Genomic DNA, 27,896 nt, shown 5'->3' with positions numbered 1-27,896 from the left:
GAAGTTCTCACACTTCTTCCTGCATGAGGCTGGCTACAAAAATGCGTCTGTGCTTTCTGGCATGGATATGTCAGCCACAGAGGTCCTGGACTCTTACTAGGCCGTAGCCCCCCAAGTGGACAGGATTTCTGGTATACAGATGAAATTCCAATGGAAATGAGATGTCTGGAAGACACATCCCACAGGTATAATTTCAGGCAGAAATACTACATATCAATTTATTCAACAGTGAAATCATAAGAATAAAAAGAGTGCACTGGTTAGGGGCGTTTTATAGCAAAACCAATGTGAAGACACCCTTGGGCTCTGCGGGTCTCCTGCTGGCTGTGTAGCCCTAAGCCGGGCGTCCACGGTCCCATCCAGAAGACACTCATGCGTTGGCCGATGCCTCCATCAGTTCAGTGGGGAAGACAGGCTCCGGCAGCTCTGGCAGCTCACCAGTCACGGGGGCCACGGCCTTGGATGCCTTGGTCCCCGTTTCCACTTCGTCATTCAAGGAAAAAAATGTGTGTCCTTCATTGCAACCTATTCAACAACAACAATAAAGTTTACTGTCGGATGCAGTGGTGCTGAGTTTGATGTTATTTGTTCTGGGAGGTAAAGGAGAGACCATCTTCATAAGTGCCCAGTGCCCAGGTATGTCCCCTGGCCACTAGGAAAGGTCCCGGGACTGTTTAGAACCAGGCCTGACTTTGCTCACAAGTTACCTGTACGATACACTTGTTTTGCTCAGTCTACATGGTGCCCTTCTGGAACGTTTTTTATGCAGTGGACTTGGGGCAGAGGCTTAGCAGAGAAGGAGCAGAGGAAGATGATGAGCTAGAGGAGAGGCCAGTCCTCTACACAAGTACAAACCATTGCCAACTAACTGTTCCCGCGTAGACGACTGCAGAATTAGTTCCAGTCGGGTCCATGTGGGCAGTGACCGTGACAGCTCTCAGCTAATAGCTGAGCTTTTATGGGGTTTCCTTATTGTCTCAGTGAGGAGATTTGTTTTTCTGATATTTGGTCCCCTTACCATGTATTGACCACTGTCAATAGGGTGTATTGACCGCAGGCCAATGACAGAGAAATTCACATTACAGGCACACCTCAGAGATAACCACCAGTATGGTTCAAGACCACTGCGATAAAGCGAGTCACATGAATTTCTTTTGGTTTCTTAATGCATATAATAGTTCACACTATGCTGTAGTCAGTGAAGTATGCAATAGCATTAGGTCTAAAAAAACCCAATGTACGTACCTTAAATAAAGACACTTTATTGCTAAAAAATGCTAACCATTATCTGAGCTCTCAGCAAATCAATCACTGATCACAGATTATCATAACAAATAGAAGGATAATGAAAAAGTCTGAAATTTTGTGAGAATGACTAAAACACGACACAGAGACGAAGTGAGCAAACGCTGTTGGAAAAATGGCACCCAGAGACCTGCTTGACACAGGGTTGCCACAAACCTCCATCCTGTAAAAAACGCAGTATCTGAGAAGTGCAGTAAAGCAAAGTGCAATCATGAGGCGAGTCCAGGATGACCAGAGTTTGGGCCTGGCCCTGAAGCAAGGCCGGGGCCTCTAGTCACTATCCTTTCTGATGCCCAGGAGCAGCTGTTTCTCCTGTGCTGGAGTCTGGCTGGAAATGTGATGGGCCATTTAGGAACTTAAGGCTTCCACATGTCAAGATGACATTAAAAAAAAAAAAAAAAGAAAAGAACAGGGCAGCCTGGGTGGCTCAGCAGTTTAGCGCCTGCCTTCAGCCCAGGGCCTGATCCTGGAGTCCCGGGATCGAGTCCCACGTCACGCTCCCTGCATGGAGCCTGCTTCTCCCTCTGCCTGTGTCTCTGCCTCTCTGTGTGTGTGTCTCTCTCATGAATAAATAAATAAAATCTTAAAAAAAAACAGGTAATACATAGGTACAATATGATTTTACCTATTTGAAAAAACAAGTCCTGTGTCACACACTAAACAACTAACTTTTGATTGCCCTTACATAACACAGAAAGAGCCTCTCAATTAAATTTTTAGGGTGTGTTTCAGGGTCATTACGTACGTTAAACATGACAAATTCCTAATTACGATTTCTATTGGCTTCTTTCTTCAATGCGTAGTATATTGAGGCCCAATACAGGACTACGTCCTTGCTGTCATATGCAATAACTGGTGTGCCCTACAGTACATTCTGTAATACAATTATCACTTAATAGATTTCATTTATAGCATCCAAGAAAATTTCATATTTTGTCAATACTCCCTAAATAACACATACTTTTTTCCCAGCGTATCAGTGGATTTATTCTATCCTAACATGCAAAATATTTTTAGAATTCCAAAGACAATAACTCGGTGTCTTTAAATATCACTGTGTGCTGTGCACCTGCTTTTGGCCATCACAGTAGCATGAAGCGTAAAAATGCCTATTTGGGGTGTTTCTCTCCATTTAGCCAGTACACAAGGTGCCTTCTATGCGTGCAGATTTGCAGAGGCTTAACTTCATAAATGACTGGTTTGTTTCTCTTGAGACCACATCCTTTCCAGCGTATGACATTAAACTTAACATGCTGTCTCTGCTTGTCTTAAGTAGAAGGAGTTTGTAAGGATCATCAGGAAAACATCTGCCTTTAACTTCACGGGTTGTGCAGAGAGACCTCAACTATAATTTGGACCATAACAAAAGGTAGGCTTGGAGATTCCAATCAATTAATTCTATTGAAAAGCACCACGCAGCTTATTCATCAAGAAGCAGGGCGAGAGAGTTTTCAACATTCAGGTAAATAGATAATCCATTAAGAAAACAATGCACATTGTAGCAAATGCCACCCTAGTTTTGTCAGCACTTAGTTATAGTCTTTGGATCCCCCTGCCCTCCTGCCGAGGGCCTCCCATTCCCCTTCTTCCAATCTTTGTTTCCTTATTCATGGCTAAGTGAAAACAAAGCAAGAAAGCAGCACGTACCCAGTGTTCCATTCTGGACAAGCTCTTCCTCTATAGTAAAAAGGCGGTTGTACTTAGTCACCCGTTCGCCTCGAGAAAGACCTCCCAACTTGATAAACCGGACACCGAGTCCAATGGCCTTAGGGGGTGGGGGTGGGGAGGACAAAACTGATTTTAAATGAGAAGTCACATATTTTGCTAAAATACTAATCGTTCTTTAGGGAGAAAGGGCACTGACCCTGTGTGCTGTTTTGGGTTTTTCTCGTACACCTTAGTATTTTATCTTTGCATAGGTAGGGTGGCCTGCTTACTGAGCGTGGCAAAAGATAAAGAGCATGACTACACATCAGATGCTTTACTAGTCATGTGAGCATGCTGATTTTATCTAAGAACATTCTGGCCTTTCCCCGCTTCATTTTAGGTGGTAAGATTGCAAGTGCTCACCCCAGCCATTTAAGTGTGCTCATCATTTTCCCAGGACTTCAATTTTTCTTCTTTCTAAAAGTTCAAAGATTAGCTCTTTGCAAAAGGTAGCTGTCTGGGAGGAAGCAAGTCTATTTCATAAAAGGTTACATGACTTTCTCCGCCAAGGACTGCTTTTCTCTGAAATACCAATTCTTGATAAAAGCAGTGTTTTGGCAATTCTGCAATTGACCAGCTTTCAGTACTTACCAAATCGACCAGGCTGTCATCAGACGACTCTCCTTCTGTACTTCCGAAGACGGTGATGTGCTGCTTACCTGGGAGCAGAGCAGTTCTTTTCAGGTTTAGATGGCATAGAAGCAATGAGCTTAAGCTCATATACATATATACATGTATATGTATGTATGTGTCTACATGTATGTGTGTGCATACATGTATTTATGTGCATATATATGAGCCTCTGGAACCAAAATTTAAAATTTGCCAGAAATTTATAACTTTCTTGTGAAGAGTCAGTGATTTGACCACCTGAGAATTCTGACCTAACCATTTGTATTTTTATTACCCTTTCCAGTAGCTCAGATGCTAAATACTACATGAATGCCCCATTTGATCAAATTTAAGATAACCGTAAATTGTAAGATAGACCTTTATGACCACGAAAGGGGGAAAGTGCTCAAATTAGATTGACATACTTCTAAGACCACAACTGTTAAAATAGGATTCCATTTTGTCCATGTTCAGTGTAGAAAAGTGTGCATCTTTGAGACAAAATACACAGTAAGGGCAAGGGTACCACCTGGGGAGTTAATATGCCCTGTTGGATTTCACAGTTCATCGTGTAAAATTTTATTCAAAGGAATCTGTTGTTCTGAATGTTAACTTATTAGAAGAGCACTGCTGATGGTACTTAATCCAAATTTGAAGATCTCAGAAGCCCTTGAGATTTGCCAGTCTGCAAAGAATGCAAGCCAAGGTTCTTCCTCTAGAGACTGTTTTAGAGGCAGAGCTATAGTAGCAATCCAAAGTGAATGACAATGCTGGCTGAGGGGTAGGCCCAGGGGGAAAGGCCAGGGCTGGGCCTCCCATCTACCACGTACAGGACAGTCCTGCCTGGTTCCTAGACTGGCCATCCACAGGACAAGGGACTATGGGCATTCTATTCCATTCTCTGACACCAGCCCAGGCCCCCCAGGCTGCCAGCCTGGCTCTGAGTCCTACTCCAGGTCTTAGACAAGCCTTCTGCCTGGTTCCCGAGACCCATTCATGTTTCAGGCGCTGTGTGTAAATGAACAAGACTCCTGTGAACTCATGCGAGTTTAGAGTCTAGTGAGGGATACCAGACATTAAATAATCGTACAAGTAATTATGGCCAATACTATAAAGAGAAAGTATAGGATGCCATGAGGAAGGTCGAGAGCAACCAGGGAGGGGCTGGGAAAGCCAGGAAAGTCATATATATCTGAAAAGATTTCCTTTTAAGGAAAGACCTGAAGAATCTGGAGTAGTTAACCTGGTAAATGGTACCGGGTAAAGCATGTTCAAAGACCTCAAGGTGGTAAAGAGTTTGAAACTTGGGAGGAATTTTTAAAACAACATTGTGGGTTGTGGGGGGGAATCACTGTCATGTGTTGTGAAGCTGATGGGGCGCTGTCCTTAGCCACACCTGTCTGGCAGCTTCACTCAAGGGGTGGCCTCCTGAACTGGCACTGTTTTTGGAATGCTGTGAAGTCAGTCGGTAAGCTAGCTGCAGGTTGTCTTCCAGCACCAAAGCTCTCTCAGATGGTTGGAAAATTTTAAAATCTTTTTTTCAAGATTAATGCCATGCTTTTTACTAACTGATAAACTGCATATTTTTGGCTCCTTGTATAACCAAGTTGAGTTTGTTATGAGTCTTACAGACCTATACTTTTACTCACTGTCAAGAAGATTGGTTACTTCCACCAAGTCAGACACCGTCGTTTGATTGGTGTGTTTTATGATCACCCCACTGGATTTGGGGGTGCTGTTGTTGCCACCCTCTAGAAGCTGAGAAATGCTTTTGGATGCAGCTCCTGCGATGATGTAACACCTGGAACCAAGAGTATTATAGATGCTCTCCCACTGTTCAGAATCCTAGATAAATAGTTAAGAATTGATCGTTATAATATATTAGGGCATGATCACAAAACAACAGGAATCTTCTAGCACCTAATCAGAGTTATGCACCTTACTGAGATCCACAAAACCGTTTCTGTTGTATCTGTGGCTGAATGATGCCTGAACCACAGCCCCACAAATTAACCAACCTCATGGAACAGAAACTTCAAGTGCTTAAATTTGAGCTTAAAGATCTGGTGAATCAAATGTTTAACACACATTAAATGCTCCACATTGATTCTCAAGTCCTTCAAAACCCAGCTGTTCCTACCCACTGTATTGTCCATGACACTACTAATGACTGGCTGGCCAGAACATGTCACTGTTATTTCTGGTGAACAGAGAACAGGAGGAGATGTGGCTGCAAGGGCTCTAGGCCCTCATTCTCAACACTGTTGTGTTTTGTTTGTTTGTTTTTGGTGAGACCATCACATGAAATGAAATGCTATTTTTTAACTGATGATCTACAAAGTCTCCCAAGCCGCTGTCCCACTAGAACACACTAAGCACGGGCACCTTACCACATTCACACCAGCTGAGGTCAGCCCAGGACAAGCCCTGGAAGATGGGGCTGGCAGGATGAAGAGCTCAGTGATGGCTCCATGAGTGCTGGGATGTGGCATGGGCGGGGGGGCTGGGACCCTGAGCAGGATGCTGCTCTCTTCTTGTGCCCCAAATTTAAATCCATGCATTATCTCAGAGAGGGGATCTGTTAAGTATATCTAATGGTTCTCCAATTCACGACATCAAGAATTTAAGTTTTGGAGTTTCAGAGCATTAAGGACGATGGCCTTCTGTTGCACATGAGCAACCCTCATCAGATGCAGTAGCTGGAATGGATCGAAACACCTCTCCATCTGAAACCTTTGCAAAAATACAGCTTTGTGACTTTGATGCATGTGTGGTAAGTGGATCTGGGTTATAAACATTTAGCCCAGCTGATGTCCTGTTTCGGGGAGCACTTAATGCTGGTATGTGATGGGCCAGCTGAAGCAGCAGCTGCAGGGCGAGTGCCCCTCCAGCGCTTGGGAATAGCTCCCCTCAACCTGCACATGGGCACACTCCCATGCGCTTGTGCTTCAGCTGCGTGTGTGCTTGGTGTGTGCCTTCTCTCAGGTGTGCAGAAGGAAGGCACCTCCACCCCAACCCAAATTGCAGTATTTCGAGTGATCAACCCAAAAGAATGAGATTTTTGCTCTCTGTGCTTAAAAAATTCAAGTTCAATCCCATTACCTCCTTCCTGAAAGGATCAATTAAGGCGATAATTGAAGGGAACTTGTTGATCAGATCCACATACAGGTCAAGCATCTCAGCTGTGTTTTTGTGTATTCCCGTCATTACTTCATACTTTCCTTTATTCTGGTAAGTGTAAAGACAATAAAAAAGAGAAATGATGAATTCCTCAAATGCTAAAGGTGGGATTCCCATTTGTGTTTATTCATTGCACATAAAAGATTGTAAACATTCCTTTCAGGCCATATTCCCATGAGAAATCTGTGTGCTTTAGTTTAAATAACTGTTAAATATTAGCCTGGGGAAATCAAGTCATCATTCCTTTTCATGCTCCATGGAACTCCACCCACTGACTTCAGATGAAGACTTCTGCACAAAAGACCAAGTACACAGTAGGAGGGGAATAATTTCTTCGGTCTGTGACGTGGTGCCAGCTACCTGGATGCTTGGGTCGACGGGCGATGACATAAATTTATAAAACAGGAGAGCAGTGCACAGCTTCCCACTCACCAGAACCCACCATCTTTCAACTCACAGTAAACAAATAGCTTGTCTCCTCTACTGTGAATATCCTAAAATTTGAAAGCAGGGTGAGACTTTTCATATACAAACAGCCACTATGAAATGTCAAGTGACCCATGTGAAGGCATCTCCTTCTCAGGTAGCAGGCAAGCTCTAGTAGTAGCCATCTGGTCCTGAAAGTATAGAGTTCTAGTTCAATTCCATTCATTTGAAGTCTCGAAAGCCCCTGAGTCCTCAAGAATGGAAGTAAACAGGGCTAACGGATCTAGTGTAGCGTCTCTGCAAAACATATTTTTGATTTCCAAGTCTGTGTACCTGGGTTATTCAGGTACCAGGAAGGAGGCAGGATGGAACAGAATGGTTTACTAACGCCTTCCTGCTATGGCTGTTAATGGAATGGATTCCATTGGAATTAAGTAGCTTCCAAAGAAGTCCATGCTTGAAAGGATTTTATACTTTTTTCAGATTAAAAAGCAGCCAGAACTTTTCGTTTCTTGACTGCAAAACCTTGAAAATCCTATCTTGTCAGTAAAGAAATGCTAATGACCTTGAATTAACATTGTAAGAATTATTTGATATCAAGCTAATACATTTTACTGCATATAAGCAAAAAAATACCCATTCTAGCTAGCACTGGCAGTCAGTATATTCATAGTTCTCGGTATACGTTGCTGATGAAAACATGCAATTATTTTTTGTAATAGTATGCCTAGGAACCAATCATTATGTGGAGAATAGGAAATTACATTAAACATGCCTTCATGCGCTTAGTATCTTTAGAAAAGTTAAAAGGACTCAGAAGTCAGCTGAAACTTAGGGTTCTTGTATGCTGTTCAAGTTTTCCTTTGAAGTTAAAAAGAATTGCAAATTAAAGCAGAATTCTCTGGTCACATCCCCTGAATTTGACATTAATGACCAAGTCACCACAAATGTACGTCAACATGCTGAGCATTTCATACAACACAGACCTAGCATTTGTGTATTTGAAAAAGGGAAGTATGTGTAGAAGACAGATAGGTCTTATCCGTTTCCCTCACATGCCAGTTTGCCAAGTTGAAAGGTGAACTGCTGGTGTGTTACCATGAGGAAGTGAAGACTGCAGCTTTTTAAAAATGAACCTGTTTTCCTTTCTTTTTAAACTAATTGCCCCCACGTGGTGTGGTCTCTGGGTGAAGATTCATCGCTAAAGCCCTGTCCTCCTAACCCAGGCTGTGGATAACACCGTGGATAGGCTTAATTGGATAAAAATATATTCTCCATAAATGTCAATAACTTGGAAATATTTTTAAAGATTTTATTTATTCATGAGAGACACAGAATGAGAAGCAGAGACATAGGCAGAGGGAGAAGCAGGCTCCCCGATGAGGGACTCGGTCCCAGGACCCTGGGATCACGACCTGAGCCAAAGGCAGACATTCAACCGCTGAGCCACCAGGTGCCCTGGAAATATTTTTATATTTAAAAAGTGAGTCACAGCAGAAACCCTGAGAACCACTTGTCCAGAAGGGCTTACCAAGTTATACTTACAATGGGTCCATTTTCCATGCTTGACAAATTCAGCATCTACCAACCAAATAAGTGAACTCAGGAGAACATACCGGTTTGTTATTTTTCAATAGCTCTCGTAATTGCAATGTAAGCAACCCACTTTAGTAATTTTTGTTACTGAATTTCTATATGTAATTATTTTGACATTTTCCACTAATTTAAAAAATTATATGGTTATGTTTTTCTCTGGTCATTAGCTAACTTGGCTTTCTCGACTCCATTTATATTTGGAACCTGCACACAATATTAATGAAAGCAGTAGGATCTGTTTGGAAAATATTCAGATAGGCTCTTCTTTTGAGTTCTAATTTAAAAATAATGGTACCCAACAAGAAGTGAGTGTTCTGGAGCAGAAACTTACGTAATCCATCAGCTCATGTGCAGCACAGTTGATGGCTAGATGCAGGTTTGTCCCCATGTCCAGCCCCAGGTTTGCACAGATGCCTTGTATCAGGAGCAGTGGCTGCTCTATGGTGTCATAATTAATGGTTAAACAGCCAAGATGGGACATCTTGCCAGTGATGGGCTGCTATAGGACCAGAAGCAAATGATGCATATAAATATAGAGCAGTAAGGTTCCTGGAGCTTTCTGGTTATAAACTAGGCACCAGGATAACTAGACACAGCTCTCTAAACACGTGGGCCTCTGAGTCTCCACTAACCTATGGCCAGGTGTCACTCATCTCTGCATGACATTTGGGCATATGATTGCCCAAAGGGTCAGAGTAATTTTCTTACCCCCAAGATTTGAGGCTTGACCTGGGAACATGCTTTTCTCTCTTTGCTGTGCCTATGTAATCTGTTTATCAACTCTGACCGCAAGCTGACCTGAGCCACAGCCACCAGGTTGGTGAATCTCCAGGCTGTCCTTGTAAACGTCTGTCTGGCCTGTCCCTAACTCTGCCCTCCTCCACCCACTTCCAGATCTGCTCTTACCTGTATCCCATTTTCCCTTTGAATATAAGTCTTAACATAGAACCCTCCTTCAGGAAAAGGTTTTATTTGAAAAAGGATAGAAGATCTCTGCCCACCTGATGCAGCCCTGTGGATGGCTTTCAGTGGAAGGTTTGGGACTCAAAACAGCCCAGGGAAAGGCAGCCACGTGTTTCTGTTGCAAGGTCAGCCCCGATGTGCCCTCCTCCTAAATTGCCGCTATGCAATTATAGCACATTTGAAGCGGTATCGGTGATTCTGAGGGTGTTGCGTATGTGCAGGCACGCCAAACTCGAGGGCAAACGTGAACCTAGGTATCAATATCCCATTTCTCTGATGATAGCACGAGTTAATTATATGAACCATCTAACGATTTTAATGTCAGGGAGAGGAACCTTTTATTTGGCAAAGGAATAGCTGGGGCAATTGTTGTGTGTCAACTGAGGAGTTTTGTTAGTCTTCTAAATACTAAAAAAGTATCACTTACTTAGAACTTATCAAATGCCAGCTGTCCTAAGCACTTAACATAAATACATTTTACTCCTTACATCAACCCATGAAGCAGATAATATTATTATCCCATTTTACAGAGAGGTAAGTAACTTGGAACAGATTTTAATCCAGGAAATTTAGCTCTAGAGTTCATGCTTCTTAACTGCATATGGCCACCTCTCTAGAATCTACCATCTAACCTGTTTCTAACAGAAAAAAAAAAAAAAAAAGGTAGTAAAGCTGATCATGGGGAGGGCGGATCTGGGTCAGAGTTTCTCAGACCACGCAGGACAACCTGCTGGCGTAGGGAAAGGTGCTGATATTTGGTTGCTTGTTCATCATGCCCTGGCTCTCTTGTGAGGTCTAATGTTAGGGTGTCATGCTCATCCCAACAGATAAAACTGTCAAGTACTTAACTTTCTGGTGTATTTTTTTTCACACATTTCTTTTTTCTCTCCCAATTGTGAGGAGGAATTTAATGTTTCACCTTTACTAGCCCCATCACCATTTGCATTATCTCAGGGTTATATATATATATATATATATATATATATATATATATATATATATATATTTTCTTACGGGTTATTCCAACCATACTGTTGAATGTTCGGGCATATGAGAGGTGTATCTGTCAGCACACCCACAGTCACCAAAGCCATTGCCTAATCAGGCTGAGATGGCTTCCTCAGTCTCTTTGCAGCCACGCTGACCAATTTTGACGAGAACTGTTTGTCTGATGCTACTGACAAAATCTTGAGCTCCAGTAATGGTTCGTCTGAAATGGTGCTTCAGTGCCTTTTCAGACCCAATGAAAGAAATGGCTATCATTTTGTGCCTTTTCTTTCTCTCTTACTTGGTAGGAGTCAGATTAAAATCGAAAACATTCTATATGCCTTTCAGTTAGTTATCAGAGATAACTGATAACTTCCCCAACGCTTCACCTATCAAGTTTCAAATATAATCTCTTCTATGGGATACACAAATGCTTCTCCACACACTCTGGGATGTCAGTGGGAGAGACAAGTGCTGGCCCGGCACCCTGTGGCCAGAGAGGTGCAGCAGAATGAGAGTCCAGCTCTGGGGTTGTCCGTTTTAGTGCTTTTGCAGGAGCATCACTTGGTAGTTTCCATGTGTGTTAGCCTGGGTCCTGGCGCATAGTGACCGGGAGAGGAACGAGGCAGGGAGTATGTAAATGAATTGTGTCCTACTGAAGTGTGGTAAAGAAATGCATAAACTTACTTGACCTCTTTTGCTTCCATTATGCCCTTTTCTGGTCTCTGTTTTTGGAGGAGGGGTCTGTGGGACAGAAGATAAGAGAGAAATCACTTGCAGTTTTCAGACCTGTCTCTGGTAGCAAGTAGAACTTCAGGGCGTGTGGCCCGTCCACTGCTCTGGGGCTGGACTAGGGACACTGGGAATCACAGACACACACACACACACACACACACACACACACACACACACACACACACAGAGGCAGGGACCATACCATCCCCTCTGGTTTTGAAAAACTCCAAACTTTGAAACATCTCAGTTTCAGGTACCTGTTCCCTTTAGTTCATCCTTACATTCTGCTTCCAATCACACACATGAAGTGTGCATATTCATGCATTTCTACTTGCATAAATAAAGTATTATTCACTCATATGAGGTGCCCTCCTTGCCCTTAAGGAGCAACACCACTGTGGGATTTGCTTTGAGATTGTTTTGAACATTGTTAAGGTCCACACACTCTCTGCAGGGTGGATTTGACTTTTGGAAACAGCCGAAGGTCATCAAATCTGATGAACCTGGTATGTGTCATGTCATTTAAGATGAAAAGCAAAGCTAGTTCCCAAAGATTATTGGGCATTTTCAATACCCATAGTGTGGGGTGTAGGCAGCATTCTGGAGCAAGCATGCAGCCCTTTAAGGATACATTTTAATACCCAGCATTACTGGCTCTGTAAATTGGGGCATGTTTGGCAAGAGTCAGCATGGCTCACACCGGCGTATATGCAAATACAGTTATCCTGCTTCTTTTCACTAGGGAGACAGCTGAACTGTCTATCCCCTGGTAAAAGTACCACGCTCAGAAAGCCAATCAATGTGCAAGGCAGGAGACATAACTGTGGTGAACAAGATAAACACAGGCACAAGCAGTGACTCATCCATACAGCTGCCTGTCATCACCCTGCCTCTGGGGCTTCCCCGCAAGGGCTACCTAGCCAAAGGCTCCCCATTTGCCCAACACCGAATTCTAAGCAGACACCAGAGTCTGTGCCTTAATCATTACACTAAACTGCCTTGCACATCCTTTAGGGTGCAAATCCTAAGGGATGATCCTAGTATAGAGCCAGACTGATGAGATTAAGTGCCATTAGAAACTGGATCCATGGCCAATGAGGGAATGTATAATCTTGGTTTATATGAGAAACCCAAGGCAAATGAATACATTTTATATATCAATAACAACAATATTGAGTTAATTTCATAATGAACTATAAAAATTTGTATGCTAGAAGGTGTCAGTATCAGCAATCAGATCCCAGAGATTCTCTTTACGTACCATTTCGATTGTTTTGTTAATATGTTTCTGAATTTCCAGAAGCATCTCCACACCCTGTAAGTATAATAACCATGATCTTCCACAACTGTAGTCCAGAAACTTTAAATATAAAAACTTTTTTTTTAGAAGATTTACTTATTCATGAGACACACACACACACACACACACACACACACACAGAGGCAGAGACACAGGTAGAGGGAGAAGCAGGCTCCATGCAGGGAGCCCGATGTGGGACTCAATCCCGGGACTCCAGGATCATGCCTTGAGTCAAAGGCAGATGCTCAACTACTGAGCCCACCCAGGAATCCCATAAATATAAAAACTTGACAGCACACACTGGCTATTTCTAACTGAATATTTGTAGGGTCTCTGATAAGGCCTCCTAGTTAGTAGATTAGATGTGGTCTACAAAATCAGAAGATTAAATGTTAATCTTCAGCCCTCAAGTTGTATTTCGTTGAATATGAATGAGGCTCTTCTCACTATCCTTTCTTCATTGTTCAGAACTGACTGGGTCAATTGGTTGGATCAAGTCAGCTTCATTCTCTCTCATAGTGTCTTGGCCAACCTGTTTGCAATGTATGTCACAGGTCACCAAGGGATTCTGCGTGACAGTGTGTTTGAACCAGTATGAAGCCACTGTCACTCAAAAATAGAAAAGTATATCCCAATGATTGTGGGATCTGCACTCGAAGACAAAGAATGGCATGCCAACTGCTCTGGTACCCAAATAGCACAACAGATACTACGTGCAGGGAAGATCCTGGTGCTAGAGTCTGAACGTGATCTGACACATGGTGAGCCAGCTATGAATTTCTACTATTTTACAGTTGATCCATCATGAGGTAATAGTTATTCTTTTAAAAAAATAATTCTTTATCACGAAGAAATTCTCTTGAGATTTTCTTTTTTTAAATAATCATGCTCACTAGCTTAGATAAAAAGTATCACTCTATGTATTTTACCAGAGGGGATGGAACTTCCTGGACTTCCTGCTGAAAACATCCACTGTAGAACATGAACATTAGTTCTTCCTAATGCCCAACTGGTAGAACATTTCATGATGGTTTAAAGAGGCACATTGACTCGTTCAGGTCACTGAGGAACAGTATAGATGCTAGCACACCACTAGGTATAACGATGCAGCTTAGGATTCCTTCTATCTGTAAGCATGTGCTGAACCTCTCTTTTTGTGCCAGGCAGTCTGTTCCGCCCCGGAGCTCTTAGCCAACAGAACTGGCTGCTAGGAAGGAGCCAGCTTCCCCTTGCTGCTGCCACAGCGCCTTGGCCAGTAAATAGAGATGCTTCAACTCCCCCACATAACAATCTGCCAGCACTACCAAGGCCCGCCAAGTTACTCAGGTGCTGAAAGCCAGAGATCGGAGGCGGTTTAAATGTGGCCCCTTATGCCTGATGTCTTGCTTTCTCCCCACTTCTCTGATTTACTAAAATATATATTGTTTTCATTTTATATTTAATTCTCTCTCCCTTGGTGTCATAAGCCTTGGGGCCCTACACTAAATACTCATAGGTGATGGAGTGTGGTGGCTTTTTTGTTTTGTTTTGTTTTGTTTTCTGTTTTAAGAAAAAGTAGGTGAGATAATAGAAGGTACTTGTTTAGCTGTTAACCCGGGATGCGGTATACACATCAATTCTTTCATTAAATTCAGCTTGCCCGGCGATGCCTTCCCACAGCTGACCAGAGACACCATTAGCAAAGGTACAGTGAGCTTTGCAGGCTGCTCCTGGAAGATGGAAAAACAGGGAGAAACCAGAAACACGGTTCATTGGTATTGAGATACTCAAGGGGCCTTGGAACAGAATTCAACGGGCACTGACCTGCTGCTTCAGTAATGCGATATTTAAGTAGAGGGGATTATTGCCCAGGATGGCACTGGTTTTGGCCACAGCTAGTGACACGGCCCCTATGGCCATGCTGCCACTGAGTACGGGTTCAGCAGGTTCTGGAGGCAGAATAGGTTTCTCTGTGACAGTATCATTCCTTCCTAGGAGGGAAAAAGTGATAAGGGATTCCTTCTGAGGACTTTTGACTATGATAAAACTCTATGTTTTAATGCTTTGGTTACAGATGTGAGGGCTCAGCATAAAGAAAGGGGGGAAACTGAGGCTGGATAGATTAGGCTCTCCACCTCAACCCCTAAGAAGAAGCTTGTGTGCTTTCACTTACTACTCCCTAATGTTCATCATCCATAGCCATGGATTTTGCCACTCTTGAGAAATTTTCAGACAATGAATATTAACTCTTTTGACAATTATATAGGGCAGGTACTGTTATCCACACCCGCATATAAGTAACCGCGGGCTTAGGTCAAAGACTTGCCCAATATCCAACAGAAAGTGAAAGAAGACCTGGGCAGTCTTTGAATTCCAAGTCCTTTGTTTCTACACTCTCCATAGCTCCTGCATATCCAGCTTTCTGTTGAACACGTCTCTTCATGTGTGTGTATATCTAACTAGCTACCTTGCTGGCCAACCCCGAACAGATGCCTTGTTGTATTAGAAATGGCTTCCAGATGCAGCCATCAATCCTCGGCCTCACCTGTCTTCCACTCTCATTTGCTGCCAACCACCCAGCCTGCTCAGGCACCACACCATCCATGGTAAATCTCTAGTGCCCCTCTGGGCCCTCCCCCAGCTGCTGGCCTGGGTCTGGTACATAAGATAAGTGGAAGAAAGTATGTAAGTGTGTAACAAATAGCAAAGGTTTAGCAAATTACTGTCCCCTCCTACTTCATCCCTTATGTTCCAAGTTCCATCAATCAACAGCAACCACCAAATGAATGCCCATTGCTGATCTCTACCTGTAACTCAGCAGTGGCCATCCCCCATCCATAGAGATTGGTCTTATATGATTCTTTTGCTTGGGGAGAGTCCCCTTCCCTCTCTGGCCTCAGCATCTGAATCTAGGAAATAAGAAACCATGTCTCCATGGTCTCTATGATCCCCTTTGTGGTTCTGGTGCTTTCTTATTCAAGGGAATTGGGGGTTTACTTTATGCTTTGGCATCATGGTAGGTATTGGTGGTACTAAAGCGAATGAGACATGATTCATGTCCTCAAGGAGTATGTTGGAAGGACATGAAACTATTTACAATACTAGCAGCAGCTCTAGAATTAACATACCAAAGGGGCTGATGTTCACAACATGTTGGAAAGCATGGAACAAAGGGCCATGATAACTTTGAAGATTTGCTTTAAAATAGCAAAGTGATCCAAAGAAAAAAAATTTTTTAAGGTCTTATTTATTTGACAGAGAGACAGTGAATGAGAAAAAGAGCATGAACAGAGGAAGAAGCAGACTCTATGCTGAGCGGGGAGCTTGATGTGGGGCTTGATCCCAGGATGCTGAGATCATGACTGGAGCAGAAGGCGGGTGCTTAACTGACTGATCCAATTACGTACCCCAAGAATACTTTCATTAATACGTTATTAATAGGACTGACAAAATGTTGTTTATGCACATCAAAGGATATCACTAATCTTTAAAATATGGAGTGACTTTGGATGAGCTAATGAATATTTGGGGGGGGCAGTTAAAGGTCCCCCAGGCCACTTTCTTTTCCCTGTCCCCAGCACTGCCATGGTTCCATGACTTTGCCTGGTGAATGTTCACCTCTGGGTAAGAGATATCTTTTTCTTACAAACAAAAGGAAGGGTGGGAGAGGGTAAAACCCTGCCTTCCCCAACATCGCAGTGTTAAGCAAGGAAGCAGCATAGAGGACGGATGGTACCTGGGGGGAGCCTGACCTAGGTCTGCAACAAAAAGACACTAACTGGAAAGGCAGTCGGCCTTTCAGCCTTTCTTCCTCGCACACTAGTTATCAAAGGTTCTGCAAGATGAGCCACTGACCTTGCTTTTGTCCTTTTTTTTTTGCTGGAGGTTGGGGAGGAGGAGGTGGTGGTGGCAGAGGTAAAGGGATGGGCGCTGTTGGGTCTTCCAAGCTCTTTTCCAATTCTCTCCTCTCTTTATCTTCCTGTACTTTATTTTCAAAGAATGTCCTTTGTGGCAAGAAAATATGGCTTTACAATGAATATCACTGGTAATTTTGGCCAGTTTGAGTGCTGACCTCCATTCAATATGTTTCAACAATTAACTCTGCTTTTTGGCCACTTAAAAACAAATCAGCTTTACTTTCCAAGGCCTCAAAAATAATGATGCTGTTGCAAAACTGTGTTCAACAGCTGAAATTAATTTTGGCCTGGAAATAAATGTTTAAAGATTTTAGGTGCTTGTTTTTTTTTTTATTTGAGCCTATTTGTTTATATATTTAAAGTAAAATTTGAAGACCTAATTTGATTAAGAGCTATTGGATTTTCTTTTAGAATAAGTGACCATCAAAAGAAAAATGAGTCAAGAATAGAAAAACAGTGAAATATATAGCATAATGGGCAGGAATTCATTTTCGTTTTTTGGTGGAGAGGAGAATTTAAAATGAATAATTAAAAAAAAAAAAAACAACTTTTGGGAAGTCCCAAAAGGTACACACAAAAATAAACTCAAAATGGATGAAAGACCTAAATGTGAGACAGGAATCTATCAAAATCCTAGAGGAGAACACAGGCAGCAACCTCTGTGACCTTGGCTGCAGCAACTTCTTGCTAGACATGTCTCCAAAGGCAAGGGAAACAAAGGCAAAATGAACTACTGGGACTTCACTAAGATAAAGAGCTTCTGCACAGCAAATGAAACAGTCAACAAGACTAAAAGGCAGCCTATGGAATGGGAGAAGATATTTGCAAATGAGTTATCAGATAAAGGGCTAGTATCCAAAATCTATAAAGAACTTATTAAACTCAACACCCAAAGAACAAATAACCCAATCAAGAAATGGGCAGAAGACCTGAACAGACATTTCTCCAAAGAAGACATACAGATGACCAACAGACACATGAAAAAATGCTCAACATCACTCTGTATCAGAGAAATATAAATCAAAACCACAACGAGATACCACTTCACACTGGGCAGAATGGCTAAAATGAATACTTCAGGAAACATCAGATGTTGGGTAGGATGTGGAGAAAGGGAATCCTCTTACACTGTTGGTGAGAATGCAAACTGGAGCAGCCACTCTAGAAAACAGTATGGAGGTTTCTCAAAAAGTCAAAAATAGAACTACCCTATGACCCAGCAATTGCACTACTTAGTGTTTATCCAAATGATACAAACATAGTGATTTTAAGGGGCACCTACACCCCAGTGTTTATAGCAGCAATGTCCACAATAGCCAAAATAGAGCCCCGTTGTCCATTGACAGATGAATGGATAAAGAAGATGTGACATATATATATATATATATATATGTATATATATATATGTATATGTTTATATACATGTATCATATATATGTATATATGAATATTACTTAGCCATCACAAGGAATGAAATCTTGCCATTTGCAATGACATGGATGAACTAGAGGATATTATGCTAAGCAAAAGTCAGTCAGAGAAAGACAAGTACCATGTGATTTCACCCATGTGGAATTTAAGAAACAAAACAGATGAACATGGGGGGAAAGGAAGGAAAAAATAAAATAAGATGAAAATAGGGAGGAAAATCATAAGAGAGTCTTAACTTTAGAAAACAAACTGAAGGTTGATGGAGGGGAGGTAGGTGGGGAATGGAGTAATTGGGTGATGGGTGTTAAGGAGGGCACTTGATGTAATGACCATTGGGTGTTATATGCACCTGATAAATCACTAAATTCTATCCCTGAAACTAATAATACAGTATATTTTAACTAAATTGATTAAATTTAAAAAATAAAGGATGTAATCCAGCAAGTCCAGAAAGAGGAAGATATAAGATAGAAGAAGCAGGACAATAAAGCATCTCTATAGTAGGCTAGAGGGGAACCAGTCCAGATGGAGGTTTGGGGAAGAAAAAGTCCAGGAGAAAAAGAATGCCATAGAACAGAAGGTCTGAGAAAAACTACCTTGGGAAATAAAATGGGCAATATGGTCACAGCAGATGAGAAGAAAAACCTCAAACGAAACCAAAAACAATTGAAAAAATGTTTTTACAAAGGTTATGATACAAGTCTGAAGCAAAGTGAAATGTGATGAAGCTTTGAGAGAGAATCCAGTTGACCTTTGTTTGGCCAAGGGGCTTGTGGCATCGGACCTGCACAAGAGCAACAGTAGTGCTACTCTTACTTGGTTGGGGACTGAACAATATTTACTCAGCCCTAGCAAACACTTCCTTGCTTTTCTTTTTTTTCTTTTTTAAAGATTTTTAATTATTTATTTATTCATTCATTCATTCATTCATTCATTCCTGAAAGACAGAGAGAGAGAGAGAGAGGCAGAGACACAGGCAGAGGGAGAAGCAGGCTCCATGCAGGGAGCCCAATGCGGGAGTCCATTCCGGAACCCCAGGATCACGACCTGAGCCAAATGCAGACTCTGAACCACTGAGCCACCCAGGCGTCCCATTATTTAAAAAATTTTCCTGTGTGAGGTGACGTGAGGCCCTTTGGCCTCTTTCCATGCTTAAGATTCAGTAAAAGTTTCAGTAGAAAGTTTCTCAGGAAAAGCATTAAGAATCCAGATGATGACCTTCCTGTCTCCCCACCGCATACACCACTTTTGAGGGTTTTATACTCTCACGTAGACACGGCAGATGATGCTTATAGTCAATCCTCCAACCACAACAGGTTCCCATGCTTTGCCCACAGGTTGACTCTAATATGTGAAAACCAAGAAAGTGGGACAAAAAAATTTAAGGAAATTAAAAAAAATTTAAATAACCGTATTTTAAAAATAAGCTCTTCAGATGAGAAATGGCATTTTGTGCTAAATTCCACTGCTTCAGCATGTGCTTCTTACCCAACTTCCTGACTGTACCCTATAGGTAGGACAGACCTGTTTTGTTAGCAGGTGAAATAAAAAGTAGAGAGATAGTATTTGTACTGGACACTTCTGTTTGCAAGTGGAAGATTTACCTGAGCACCTGGTCCACCTCAGCCTGGTGGGAGGGCACCATGCCCCAAAGCTCCTCCGTGATGGTTCCGTTGACCCACTGCACAGCGGTGCTGACGGCCGCCAACCTTTCCACTTGCTCCGCCTCGGCCAGCTCGGGTGAAACGTTCTCATGGACTTCAAAGTGTGTGGAGATCACCACCGAACATACGTTCTGAAAATAACATAAACGGGTCCTACATTTTCCCTCCCTCTTGCAGAAAGGAAGAAATTAGACGTATCCAGCTTTTAACGTGCATGATATTTTATCACCAGTTTCAAAGGGAAAATGAGAATATATAATTTTCTTTGAGATATTTTTATAACTGTTGAAACTGTATGGAACCCAACTTCAGGGGAACATTTAAAATTAATACCTTATTAAAGTATACTTATAAAAATCTTACTCTGAACTTCATTTTTTTTATCACTACCTCTCCAATAAATAGCTAAAAGGATACAGATTTAATCATAATTATTTGCTTCCCAGAGACTGTAGCAAAATTATTTCTAAGAAATATGCAGCAATTAAAATGACTTGTTATAATTATGAAAACAAATTTTCTTTATATAGATCAGCATACATATCTATAAATCTATGTCAATCTATATATAAATGTGTGTGAATCTATAAACATACCTATAGATTTATAGGCCTCATCACATTAATGATGTCAGAGTTTTGAAACTATTTTTGTCCCATTTCTCCAACTTGGATCATCTTCAAGCTAGCATGCCATGTCTGTACCAATGTTACACTTAAACCTAATAAAACCATAATGCTTGTGTGGTTCATGCTTTATGTACGTGTGTATGTATATATTTCACAAATGCTGAATTTCAAAACATTAATTTTCTACAATTTAGACAATAAATGCAATGGAGTCAGGACACAGTGAAGAACACATTTAAGCTGCTTCGTACCTTGGGAAAATTTTGAATGGTGCAGAATATTTCCACTTGTAGGGTTGGAAGCCCCAGTCCATCCAATACATTTTTCCCCACTACTTTGCATATGGTGGGAGGCTTTGCAAGTTTAGCAAAGCAGTTTGCCTTCAACACACACAAAAAAACAAAAATTAAAATACCATGACGAATTTATCTTTAAAATTTACTCTACCTTCTACTAAACTTCTCCCGAGTGTCCTCCTGCAGGGGGTGGGGGGTGGTGCAGCTAGGCTAGCAGCAGCTTGGTGGGAACTGCCCTGCCCTCACACGCTGCTGAGATTTGGATTAACCTGATGGCAGGGTCTCTAGTACACAGAGCAATTTGTTTTCTCTTGAACTCTCAGCAAAAGCTCACATACATTTTTTATTATAATTATAAAACATGACTTTATTTACAAGCAAAATGAAACATTATTTGAACAAACTTTGTTTTTTTAAAAAATTCTTTTATTCTCATAGAGTTACTTTAAAATCAGTGTTAAATGACAAAAACCCACAATATAATTTGAGAAGTCAAATCAATGTCTCCATTTTACAGAACAGTATCTAACAAAATATAAAACTTAAAAGCATCTAAAACACATACAGGCTTTTTTTTTTAAAAGAACAGATCATTGTATTGGCCACTGTTTTAAGTGCTTTACCCATATTATTTATACCTTATAACAACCCTATGGAATCAGTGTTATTTTTAAAATCTCTACTCTACAAATGAGGAAACTGAGTATAGAGAAATTGAATGTTTTGCCCAAGATTGCAAAATAACCGGCTGAGCTGTGATTCACATCTAGGCAGGTTGACTCCAGAATTCATGCTAATCGCTATCCATTGATGAGGGAAAGGGAGAAGGACATACCTTCAAATTCATAGCATTTTAGGAAGAAAAATTAGCATGAGGAATGTGGTTATACTCCCTATTTTTATCAGGAATATGAGGCCCACACTAACTCTGGCTATTCCAGAAGCAGATAATCTTCCATCTGCCACGCTGTCTTCCACTTCTGTTTTGGTGATGGTGCCTCAGAGTGAAAAATGTAGTACATGTGAATTTAAGGGAGGAGAAAAAAAACAACAAAAAACTCAGGATTAGAGGCTTAGCCATATTAACTTACCCTGAAACAAAGACCTTTGTTTTATTTAGATGATTCCAGCTACCCAAAGGAGGAGCATAGTTGTTTGTAAATTATTACTTAGTTTCTCTGAAGAGACTCCTACTTGGAAGGAAACTGTCCATCAAACATGACACATTTTGGAAGGTTATCACATACATTTCTTAGAGACCCCTTGTCACTTTTTAGGAGGCCCTAATCCATCCTACTATTCAAGATACAAAAGTCAGCTGGTCTCTAGAACGCTGTGATGCAAACTTTGGAAACCTTCTGGGGTCCAGTTTTTTTTCCTCCCCACAAGGCATCTGATATTTAAATGGTGAAGGCTTCTGCAGAGGCTGTATTTACTCGCCAGAGGTTCACACACAGAACATTTTCAAAGAGGGTTGTTGGAACCTTAGTAATAGCAGTTTCATTGATGTGGGAAAGCAGAAGCCATTTGGAAGTGATCCAAGAAAGGGACGGAAGAGAATGAAGTGGAGGCAGAAAAGCCACTCAAAAAACCTGAGTAAAAAGATACAAGATGGTGTGCCACACAGGGGAGCAGGAACTGGGGGGGGGGGGGGTGTGAAGGCACACCCTCCTTGACCTCTTTATCACCAGACTGTATTTGGCTCTTTATTTGCATTTGCAGACCAGGCCTCTGATCTATCAGTTCAAAATCCAATGACCTCAACATACATAACAGGTCACCTACTACCCATCAGCAACGTGTCAGCTCACAGGTGTTGCCCCAGAACAACTAAAGCAAAAGTCAATTTTCAAGCCATCCATCTATGCATATATATTAAGTATATATATATTTAAAGATTTCATTTATTTATTTTACAGTGTGGGCAGCAGGAGAGGCAGAGGGAGAAGGGAAGCAGACTCCCTGCTGAGCGTGGAGCCCCCCCAGACAGGGTTCTATGCCAGCACCCTGAGATCATGACCCTGAAACCAAAAGTCAGAAGCTCAAACACTGAGCCACCCAGGCACCCCAAACCATCCATATATTTTAAGGACAATGGTTTGTATGTAACAGAGTAAGTGCCTCAATGAATTTAGATAGAGTCAGGAGAGAAAAATATTATCTAGCTTACATGTTGTGCATTATAGTGAATTTGATGCAACTAGCAATAAGCATCCACAATGTACAATATTATGTTAGGCGGAGAAAGGAGCTAACATTTTTAAGTATTTAATATGTGCCTTGAAGGAGGGTCTTGTTTGTCACTGTATCACACACTACAGTGCCTGCCTTTAGGATTCCATAAATTAAATCATGTATAAACTAATAGGTGTCAGACACATCCCAGGGATCTTTGTATACATCGTGTCATAAAACTCTCAAAACAACTCTGTAAGGTAAATCCTATTATCTCCATCCCACAGATAAGCAAACTGAGTTCCAGAAAAATTGTACAAAGTAAAATAACCAATGTTTTCATTATTCACTACTTAGTAACAGACTACCCCAAAATTTAGTGACTGGAGACATTTACTCACTCATGATTCTACAATCATGTAGAATGTATGGGCTTATCTGGGTTATTCTTTTGGCTTGTCTTGCCTGCGGTCTCCTATTCTGACTCAATGATCTGGAGGCATGACTGGATCCAGAGTATCCAGGATGATTTAACTCATGTGTCTCAACCAGGATGGTTAGAACATCCTTGGGGCTGGCTGGGCATGTCTTTCTCACAGGATTTCCTGGAGGTACTCCATATGCCAGAGCCTCTCTACTTGATCTCTTTCTCCAGTAGGGTAATTGGACTTCCTGGCAGCATGGTGACTGGCTTCCAGGAGGGAGTGTCCCAATATTACAAGCCTCAATATGGCAGCACTTACCATGCCTTTGTCTGCATCATGCTTGGCAAGGTGCTCTTGATCAAAGCAAGTCCCGAGGCCCAGTTCCAAGCCAGTGTGGGAGGGATTTACATAAGATAGTCACAGTGGGGGAACATCAATATAATAGTCTGCTATAGCTACTAAGTGGCAGGGATGACAATCAAATCAGATCTGCTGACTCCCAATCCCAAACTCTTTCAACTAAGCTCTATGATGAGGGACTAAATAGTATTGCAATTGCCCCCAAGGGTCTTCCTCATTACTTAATTCCTCTAGTATGTAACAGAAGTAGAGAAGCGGCATTTGAGCTGAATGTTGGAGAATATGTATTTCACCAGGCAGACCAGGGGGAGAAGCCCAGAGCAGCAACGTTGGGTGGAGGAATAGGATAAGCCAAGGGGAGGGAAGTGAGGAACTGAGGTTTCTGAGCAAATGAGTGATGGTCAGATTTAGGATTAGGAATGCTGCTCTGGCAGCACGATTTGGGCTAGACTCAACAGAGGGAGAGACCAGATGAAAATATGGATGGCCAAAACCAGGGCAGCGACAAAATGAAAAGGACATTGTCTCCTTGCCAGTCCAATTCCTGAACATCCTTCAAAGTCCAAGCCAAAACTTTCTCAGACACTACAGCCTACAAGGATCTTTCCTCATTCCTGAATTCCTTGACAGGCCTATCAGTCTAGCACACAATCATTTATCACCTTATCAACAGTAAGTACTCCAGTTAGTTTCTGTATCGGTGGCTTTTGTCCCTAACCAAGGTATAAGCTCCCAGAGAGCTATACAAACCAAAGTCCTGGCTGCCTAGTAGACTGGAAAGGACATCACACTGAGGAAAGTTTCCAGTCTTAACTTTTGCACTAAGTAGCTGCGAGACAAGGGCTTGTGGTCTTTGTGAAATGAGGAAGTTAGACTAGTTAACTTTCAAGAATTCCTCCTGCAAGAGACAGTGGAAAGAGAATGGAATTCAGAGTCGTGTTCATTCCTCTGTGCCACAAATAAGTGCTTGAGTGTCCACCAGGTACCATGCAATGTGCTAGGTACTAGGGACACAGACCTGGTTTGACTCGTCACTGTCATTCACTGTGTCCCTTGGGAAAACCATCTAAATTCACTGGGCCGCAGTTTCCTTATTTGTAAAATGAAAATCATAATCTTTACCTCTCAGTGGTCCTAATAATTAAGCGAAATGATATAGGGCAGCCCGGGTGGCTCAGCAGTTTAGTGCCTGCCTTCAGCCCAGGGCCTGACCCTGGAGATCCGGGGATCGGGTCCCATGTCGGGCTCCCTGCATGGAGCCTGCTTCTCCCTCTGCCTGTGTCTCTATCCCCCTCTCTCTGTGTGTCTCTCATGAATAAATTAATAAAATATTTAAAAAAAAGTGAAATGACATAAATCACATAGCACTGCGAGCTCATCCCTCCTCACTTCTTCCCAACTTTCAGCTTTCACTTCTAGGCCACGACTGAGTAAAATAAACCTTCAGGGAGCATCCTCCGTATCCACTGCCTCAACAGCACGTGGTTTTGAATCTTGTACACACATTGCGCTTCTTGACTGCGTTTACACACTCTGCTGTCATATTGCCTCACCCGACTGCGAGCTCCTACCAGTCCCAACCGCGCTGCCTCCCAGAAGGAAGGCGCTGGCTTAGTGCTTCACGGATCTGGGAATAACACGCTTGCTCAAGCCTCGGGGCTTAGGGCTGTTTAGGTACCTGATCTTGCGCTGGGCACGGGGACCAGGCAGGTGTTAGGGAAAAGCCCTTGCTGTCTACGTTGCTCGCAAGCCTAGGCAGGGGCTCATCGTGTGCAGGAAATGACTTAGGAACACTCGAGGGCAGTCAGTCCAGGCGAAGCGGGCAAGACCGACGGGGATTTGGAGTTTGGGTGCAGCTGGCCGGGTGGGGCTGGGCATCCAGGAGCAGAAGGGCGCGCACTGCAAGGAGAGCGCAGGCTTGGAAGTGGGACTTGGAAGCCAGGAGCGCAGGCTGGGCACGAGGCCCCGGGGAAGGCTGAGCCAAGCTGCAGCAAATGCCAGCCAGGGCGCTCCTCCGCGGGCGAGCGGGGGCCGCAGCAGGCGGGCAGCTGAGCTACGCGGGGTTAAGATCTGCGTTGAAAAAACACCTGGCAACCCACCGGGCGGGCCGACGCAGAGGTGGCGAGGAAGCCTGCCCGGCCCCGAGCCCAGACCGCCCCTGTCCTCCGGCCGCTTGCACTTTCTCGCTCGGGACCCCCTCCACCCCGGCTCCCCGCACCGCTCGGCTCCGAAGCCCGCGGGGGCGGCGCGCGTGCGCATCTCTGCGGCGCAGGCGCGTGGCGTTGCCGCAGCGCGAGGCAGGGGGAGGGGGAGAGGGGCTGGAGGGAAGCGTGTTTGTCCCAGGTCCCTACCAGGTGCCCGTAGACGTCGGCAGGCTGGAGGTAGAAGGTGGAGTTGAGCAGCTCTTCCAGCCTGCGCGGGACGTCGTTCTCCCGGTAGTACTCCATCGCCTGCTGCTTCAGCTTCTGCAGCTCCCTAGCGGTCCCAAAGCTACGGCCGCCGCCTTCTTCTCCCATGGTAGGAGATTTAAGGCTACAGCGGGGGTTAGCCTGGGGGCCTGCGAGCGTCCTGCCCGTCGCTAGGCAACGCAACGAGATCCCCGACCCCAGCTCTCGCGAGGTTTCCAGCCGGGTCTCTGGCTGCGGCGGGAGCTGCGCTCTGCTCCCCCGCCCTCCTGCCTCCCCGCCCCGAGGGGCTGGACCCCGGGCTCGGGTTCCCTTGCCCCCCGCCCCCCGCGACGCTCTTGCTCTGCTGGCCTCGTCTTTCACCACTTTCCCCCACAATTTCCCCGATGGGGGTCACGCTCTCAGGAAATGCATTCTGCGGAAGCGTGGGAGCGTTAGCCCCTGCCTGCAGGGGGAGACCCGAGCCTCGGGCGGCGCGTCGTGGTCCCCCCCCCCGCCCCGGGCCGTCGTGCCCTCCCCGCGCCCCCTCCCACTCCCTCGGGGCTTAGGGTCCGTGCGCTCCTCGGGGTGGCGAGGGCGTCCCGCGCCGGCCCACGCCTGGGGGCGGATGTCCCCTCCCTGGGCCCTGGAGGTACCAGGCATTAGCCGCCTGCCCTGAGCCTAGCGGTGTGCTGGCTGGGCACCCTGCGGAGGGCAGGCGAGAACCGGCTGCGCGCCCCCGACCCCGACCCCCACCCCCACCCCCACCCCAGGAGATCAGTGGGAGGGAAAACCAGTGTGGCCCCCAAATGGTTGTGGCTCGGACAGGCCTAGGGGTGGAGAATGACACAGGCAAGACTTGGGAAGGAAAAGTGGGAGTAGAAGACGTCACTGGGTCCTATCCCTTCTCTTGTATCCTGCGAGGCTGCTTCAGTCTCTGCCCCCCGCCCCCCCTTTTAAAGATTTTACCTATTTATTCATGAGAGACACACAGAGGCAGAGACACAGGCAGAGGGCGAAGCAGGTTCCCTGTGGGGAGCCTGTTATGGGACTCCATCCAGGACCGCAGGATCATGACCTGAGCCCAAGGCAGATGCTCAACCACTGAGCCACCCCGGCGTCCCTCTCTGCCCTTTTAAATCCCGCTGCCTCCATGGCTTCATTGCACCTGCCAGGTGTCCTGCACAACGATAGAGCTTCTTGTGCCTTCTGCTCTAGATAATTCTGCAGGAATGGGCCGAGATGGACAGGGTGTTCTCGTTCTGCTCTTGCCTCTTTGTGTTCCTGACTTACGCAGATCACCTAAAACATCTATGCTGTGTTTTGCTCATCCGGAAAGCAATCCAATCTAGTCTGCCTGCTTCACAAGTCACTTAGGATAAAATGAGAAAATGAATGAGAAAACAATTTAAAGCCAGATAGGTATTTTCGCTAGGTGCATGTAGCTGTATAAAATATGTGATTCAATAAATACTGTTAGAGGAACCCAGACATGTACCTCTTTCTGAACTCCCTCAGAGTTGTCTCTGAATCTCTAATGGAACGTCTCACTTTCTGGGGGTGCGACAGATCATCACAGGCCTGCCTTATCCTCCTTGCTAAGTGGAAATCTCTCCATGGTAGGACCACAGTCTGAGTCACCCTCATAAACCCTCAGAGCGTGGGTGGGCAGGGACAGAGCATGTGCTCTGCTGCATAGGTGTTGAATGAACCTTTATACAAAAGAAGCCAGTGCAGTTGCTGCTGTTGTGCCCATTGCACTGGGTGCCTTTCCTCCTAGCCCCGTGGATGGAAGGCACCCCCTCTCCTTAGATGCCCATCCTTC

At 43.8% G+C, this 27,896-nt stretch overlaps 2 protein-coding genes across 7 annotated transcripts in view; one reads left to right on the top strand and one right to left on the bottom strand.

The window, feature by feature from the left end:
• Positions 1-191: 191 nt before the first annotated feature.
• Positions 192-26,286, bottom strand: ENO4 (enolase 4). Of its 4 annotated transcripts, XR_007406917.1 has the most exons (15): positions 26,039-26,286; positions 20,683-20,811; positions 19,743-19,933; positions 16,646-16,794; positions 14,615-14,781; positions 14,389-14,520; positions 12,773-12,826; positions 11,464-11,520; positions 9,158-9,325; positions 6,727-6,852; positions 5,274-5,469; positions 3,604-3,671; positions 3,376-3,429; positions 2,953-3,070; positions 507-525 (listed from the first exon to the last, which is right to left on the bottom strand). XR_007406917.1 is itself a non-coding variant. In XM_025467362.3 (14 exons), the coding sequence occupies exons 1-14, from the start codon at positions 26,201-26,203 to the stop codon at positions 371-373; spliced, it is 1,875 nt and encodes a 624-aa protein (XP_025323147.1). In that variant the 5' UTR covers positions 26,204-26,283; the 3' UTR covers positions 192-370. The 4 variants fall into 4 exon arrangements, 3 of the variants coding, with proteins under 3 accessions (XP_025323147.1, XP_048959557.1, XP_025323149.1); XM_025467362.3 differs by lacking the exon at positions 3,376-3,429 and having other exon boundaries at positions 192-525; positions 26,039-26,283; XM_049103600.1 differs by lacking the exons at positions 3,376-3,429; positions 12,773-12,826 and having other exon boundaries at positions 192-525; positions 26,039-26,283.
• Positions 26,064-27,896, top strand: part of HSPA12A (heat shock protein family A (Hsp70) member 12A) — a 160,554-nt gene continuing 158,721 nt past the window's right edge. For 2 of the 3 annotated variants that reach the window (XM_025467356.3, XM_025467352.3), the window contains exon 1: positions 26,064-26,204. In XM_025467356.3, coding sequence (XP_025323141.1) covers positions 26,202-26,204 — 3 coding nt within the window. In that variant the 5' untranslated portion in view covers positions 26,064-26,201. The remainder of the gene's footprint in view (positions 26,205-27,896) is intronic. The other variant, XM_025467353.3, reaches the window with a different exon arrangement.

The sequence above is a fragment of the Canis lupus genome, chromosome 28 (assembly GCF_003254725.2).
Source record: "Canis lupus dingo isolate Sandy chromosome 28, ASM325472v2, whole genome shotgun sequence".
NCBI lineage: Eukaryota > Metazoa > Chordata > Mammalia > Carnivora > Canidae > Canis > Canis lupus.
Note: the sequence above shows the minus strand (reverse complement) of the source record. Positions and strands in the feature narration are given on the sequence as shown.

Bases quoted from the DNA above. Each gene is read 5' to 3' on its own strand.
- ENO4 (XM_025467362.3), bottom strand. From the start codon at position 26,203: ATGGGAGAAGAAGGCGGCGGCCGTAGCTTTGGGACCGCTAGGGAGCTG. The intron at 6,853-9,157 runs GTAAGTTTCTGC...TACACTTACCAG, and splicing joins CACATGAGCTGATGGATTAC to AATAAAGGAAAGTATGAAGT. The intron at 3,672-5,273 runs GTGAGTAAAAGT...CTCTGCTCCCAG, and splicing joins AGTAACCAATCTTCTTGACA to GTAAGCAGCACATCACCGTC.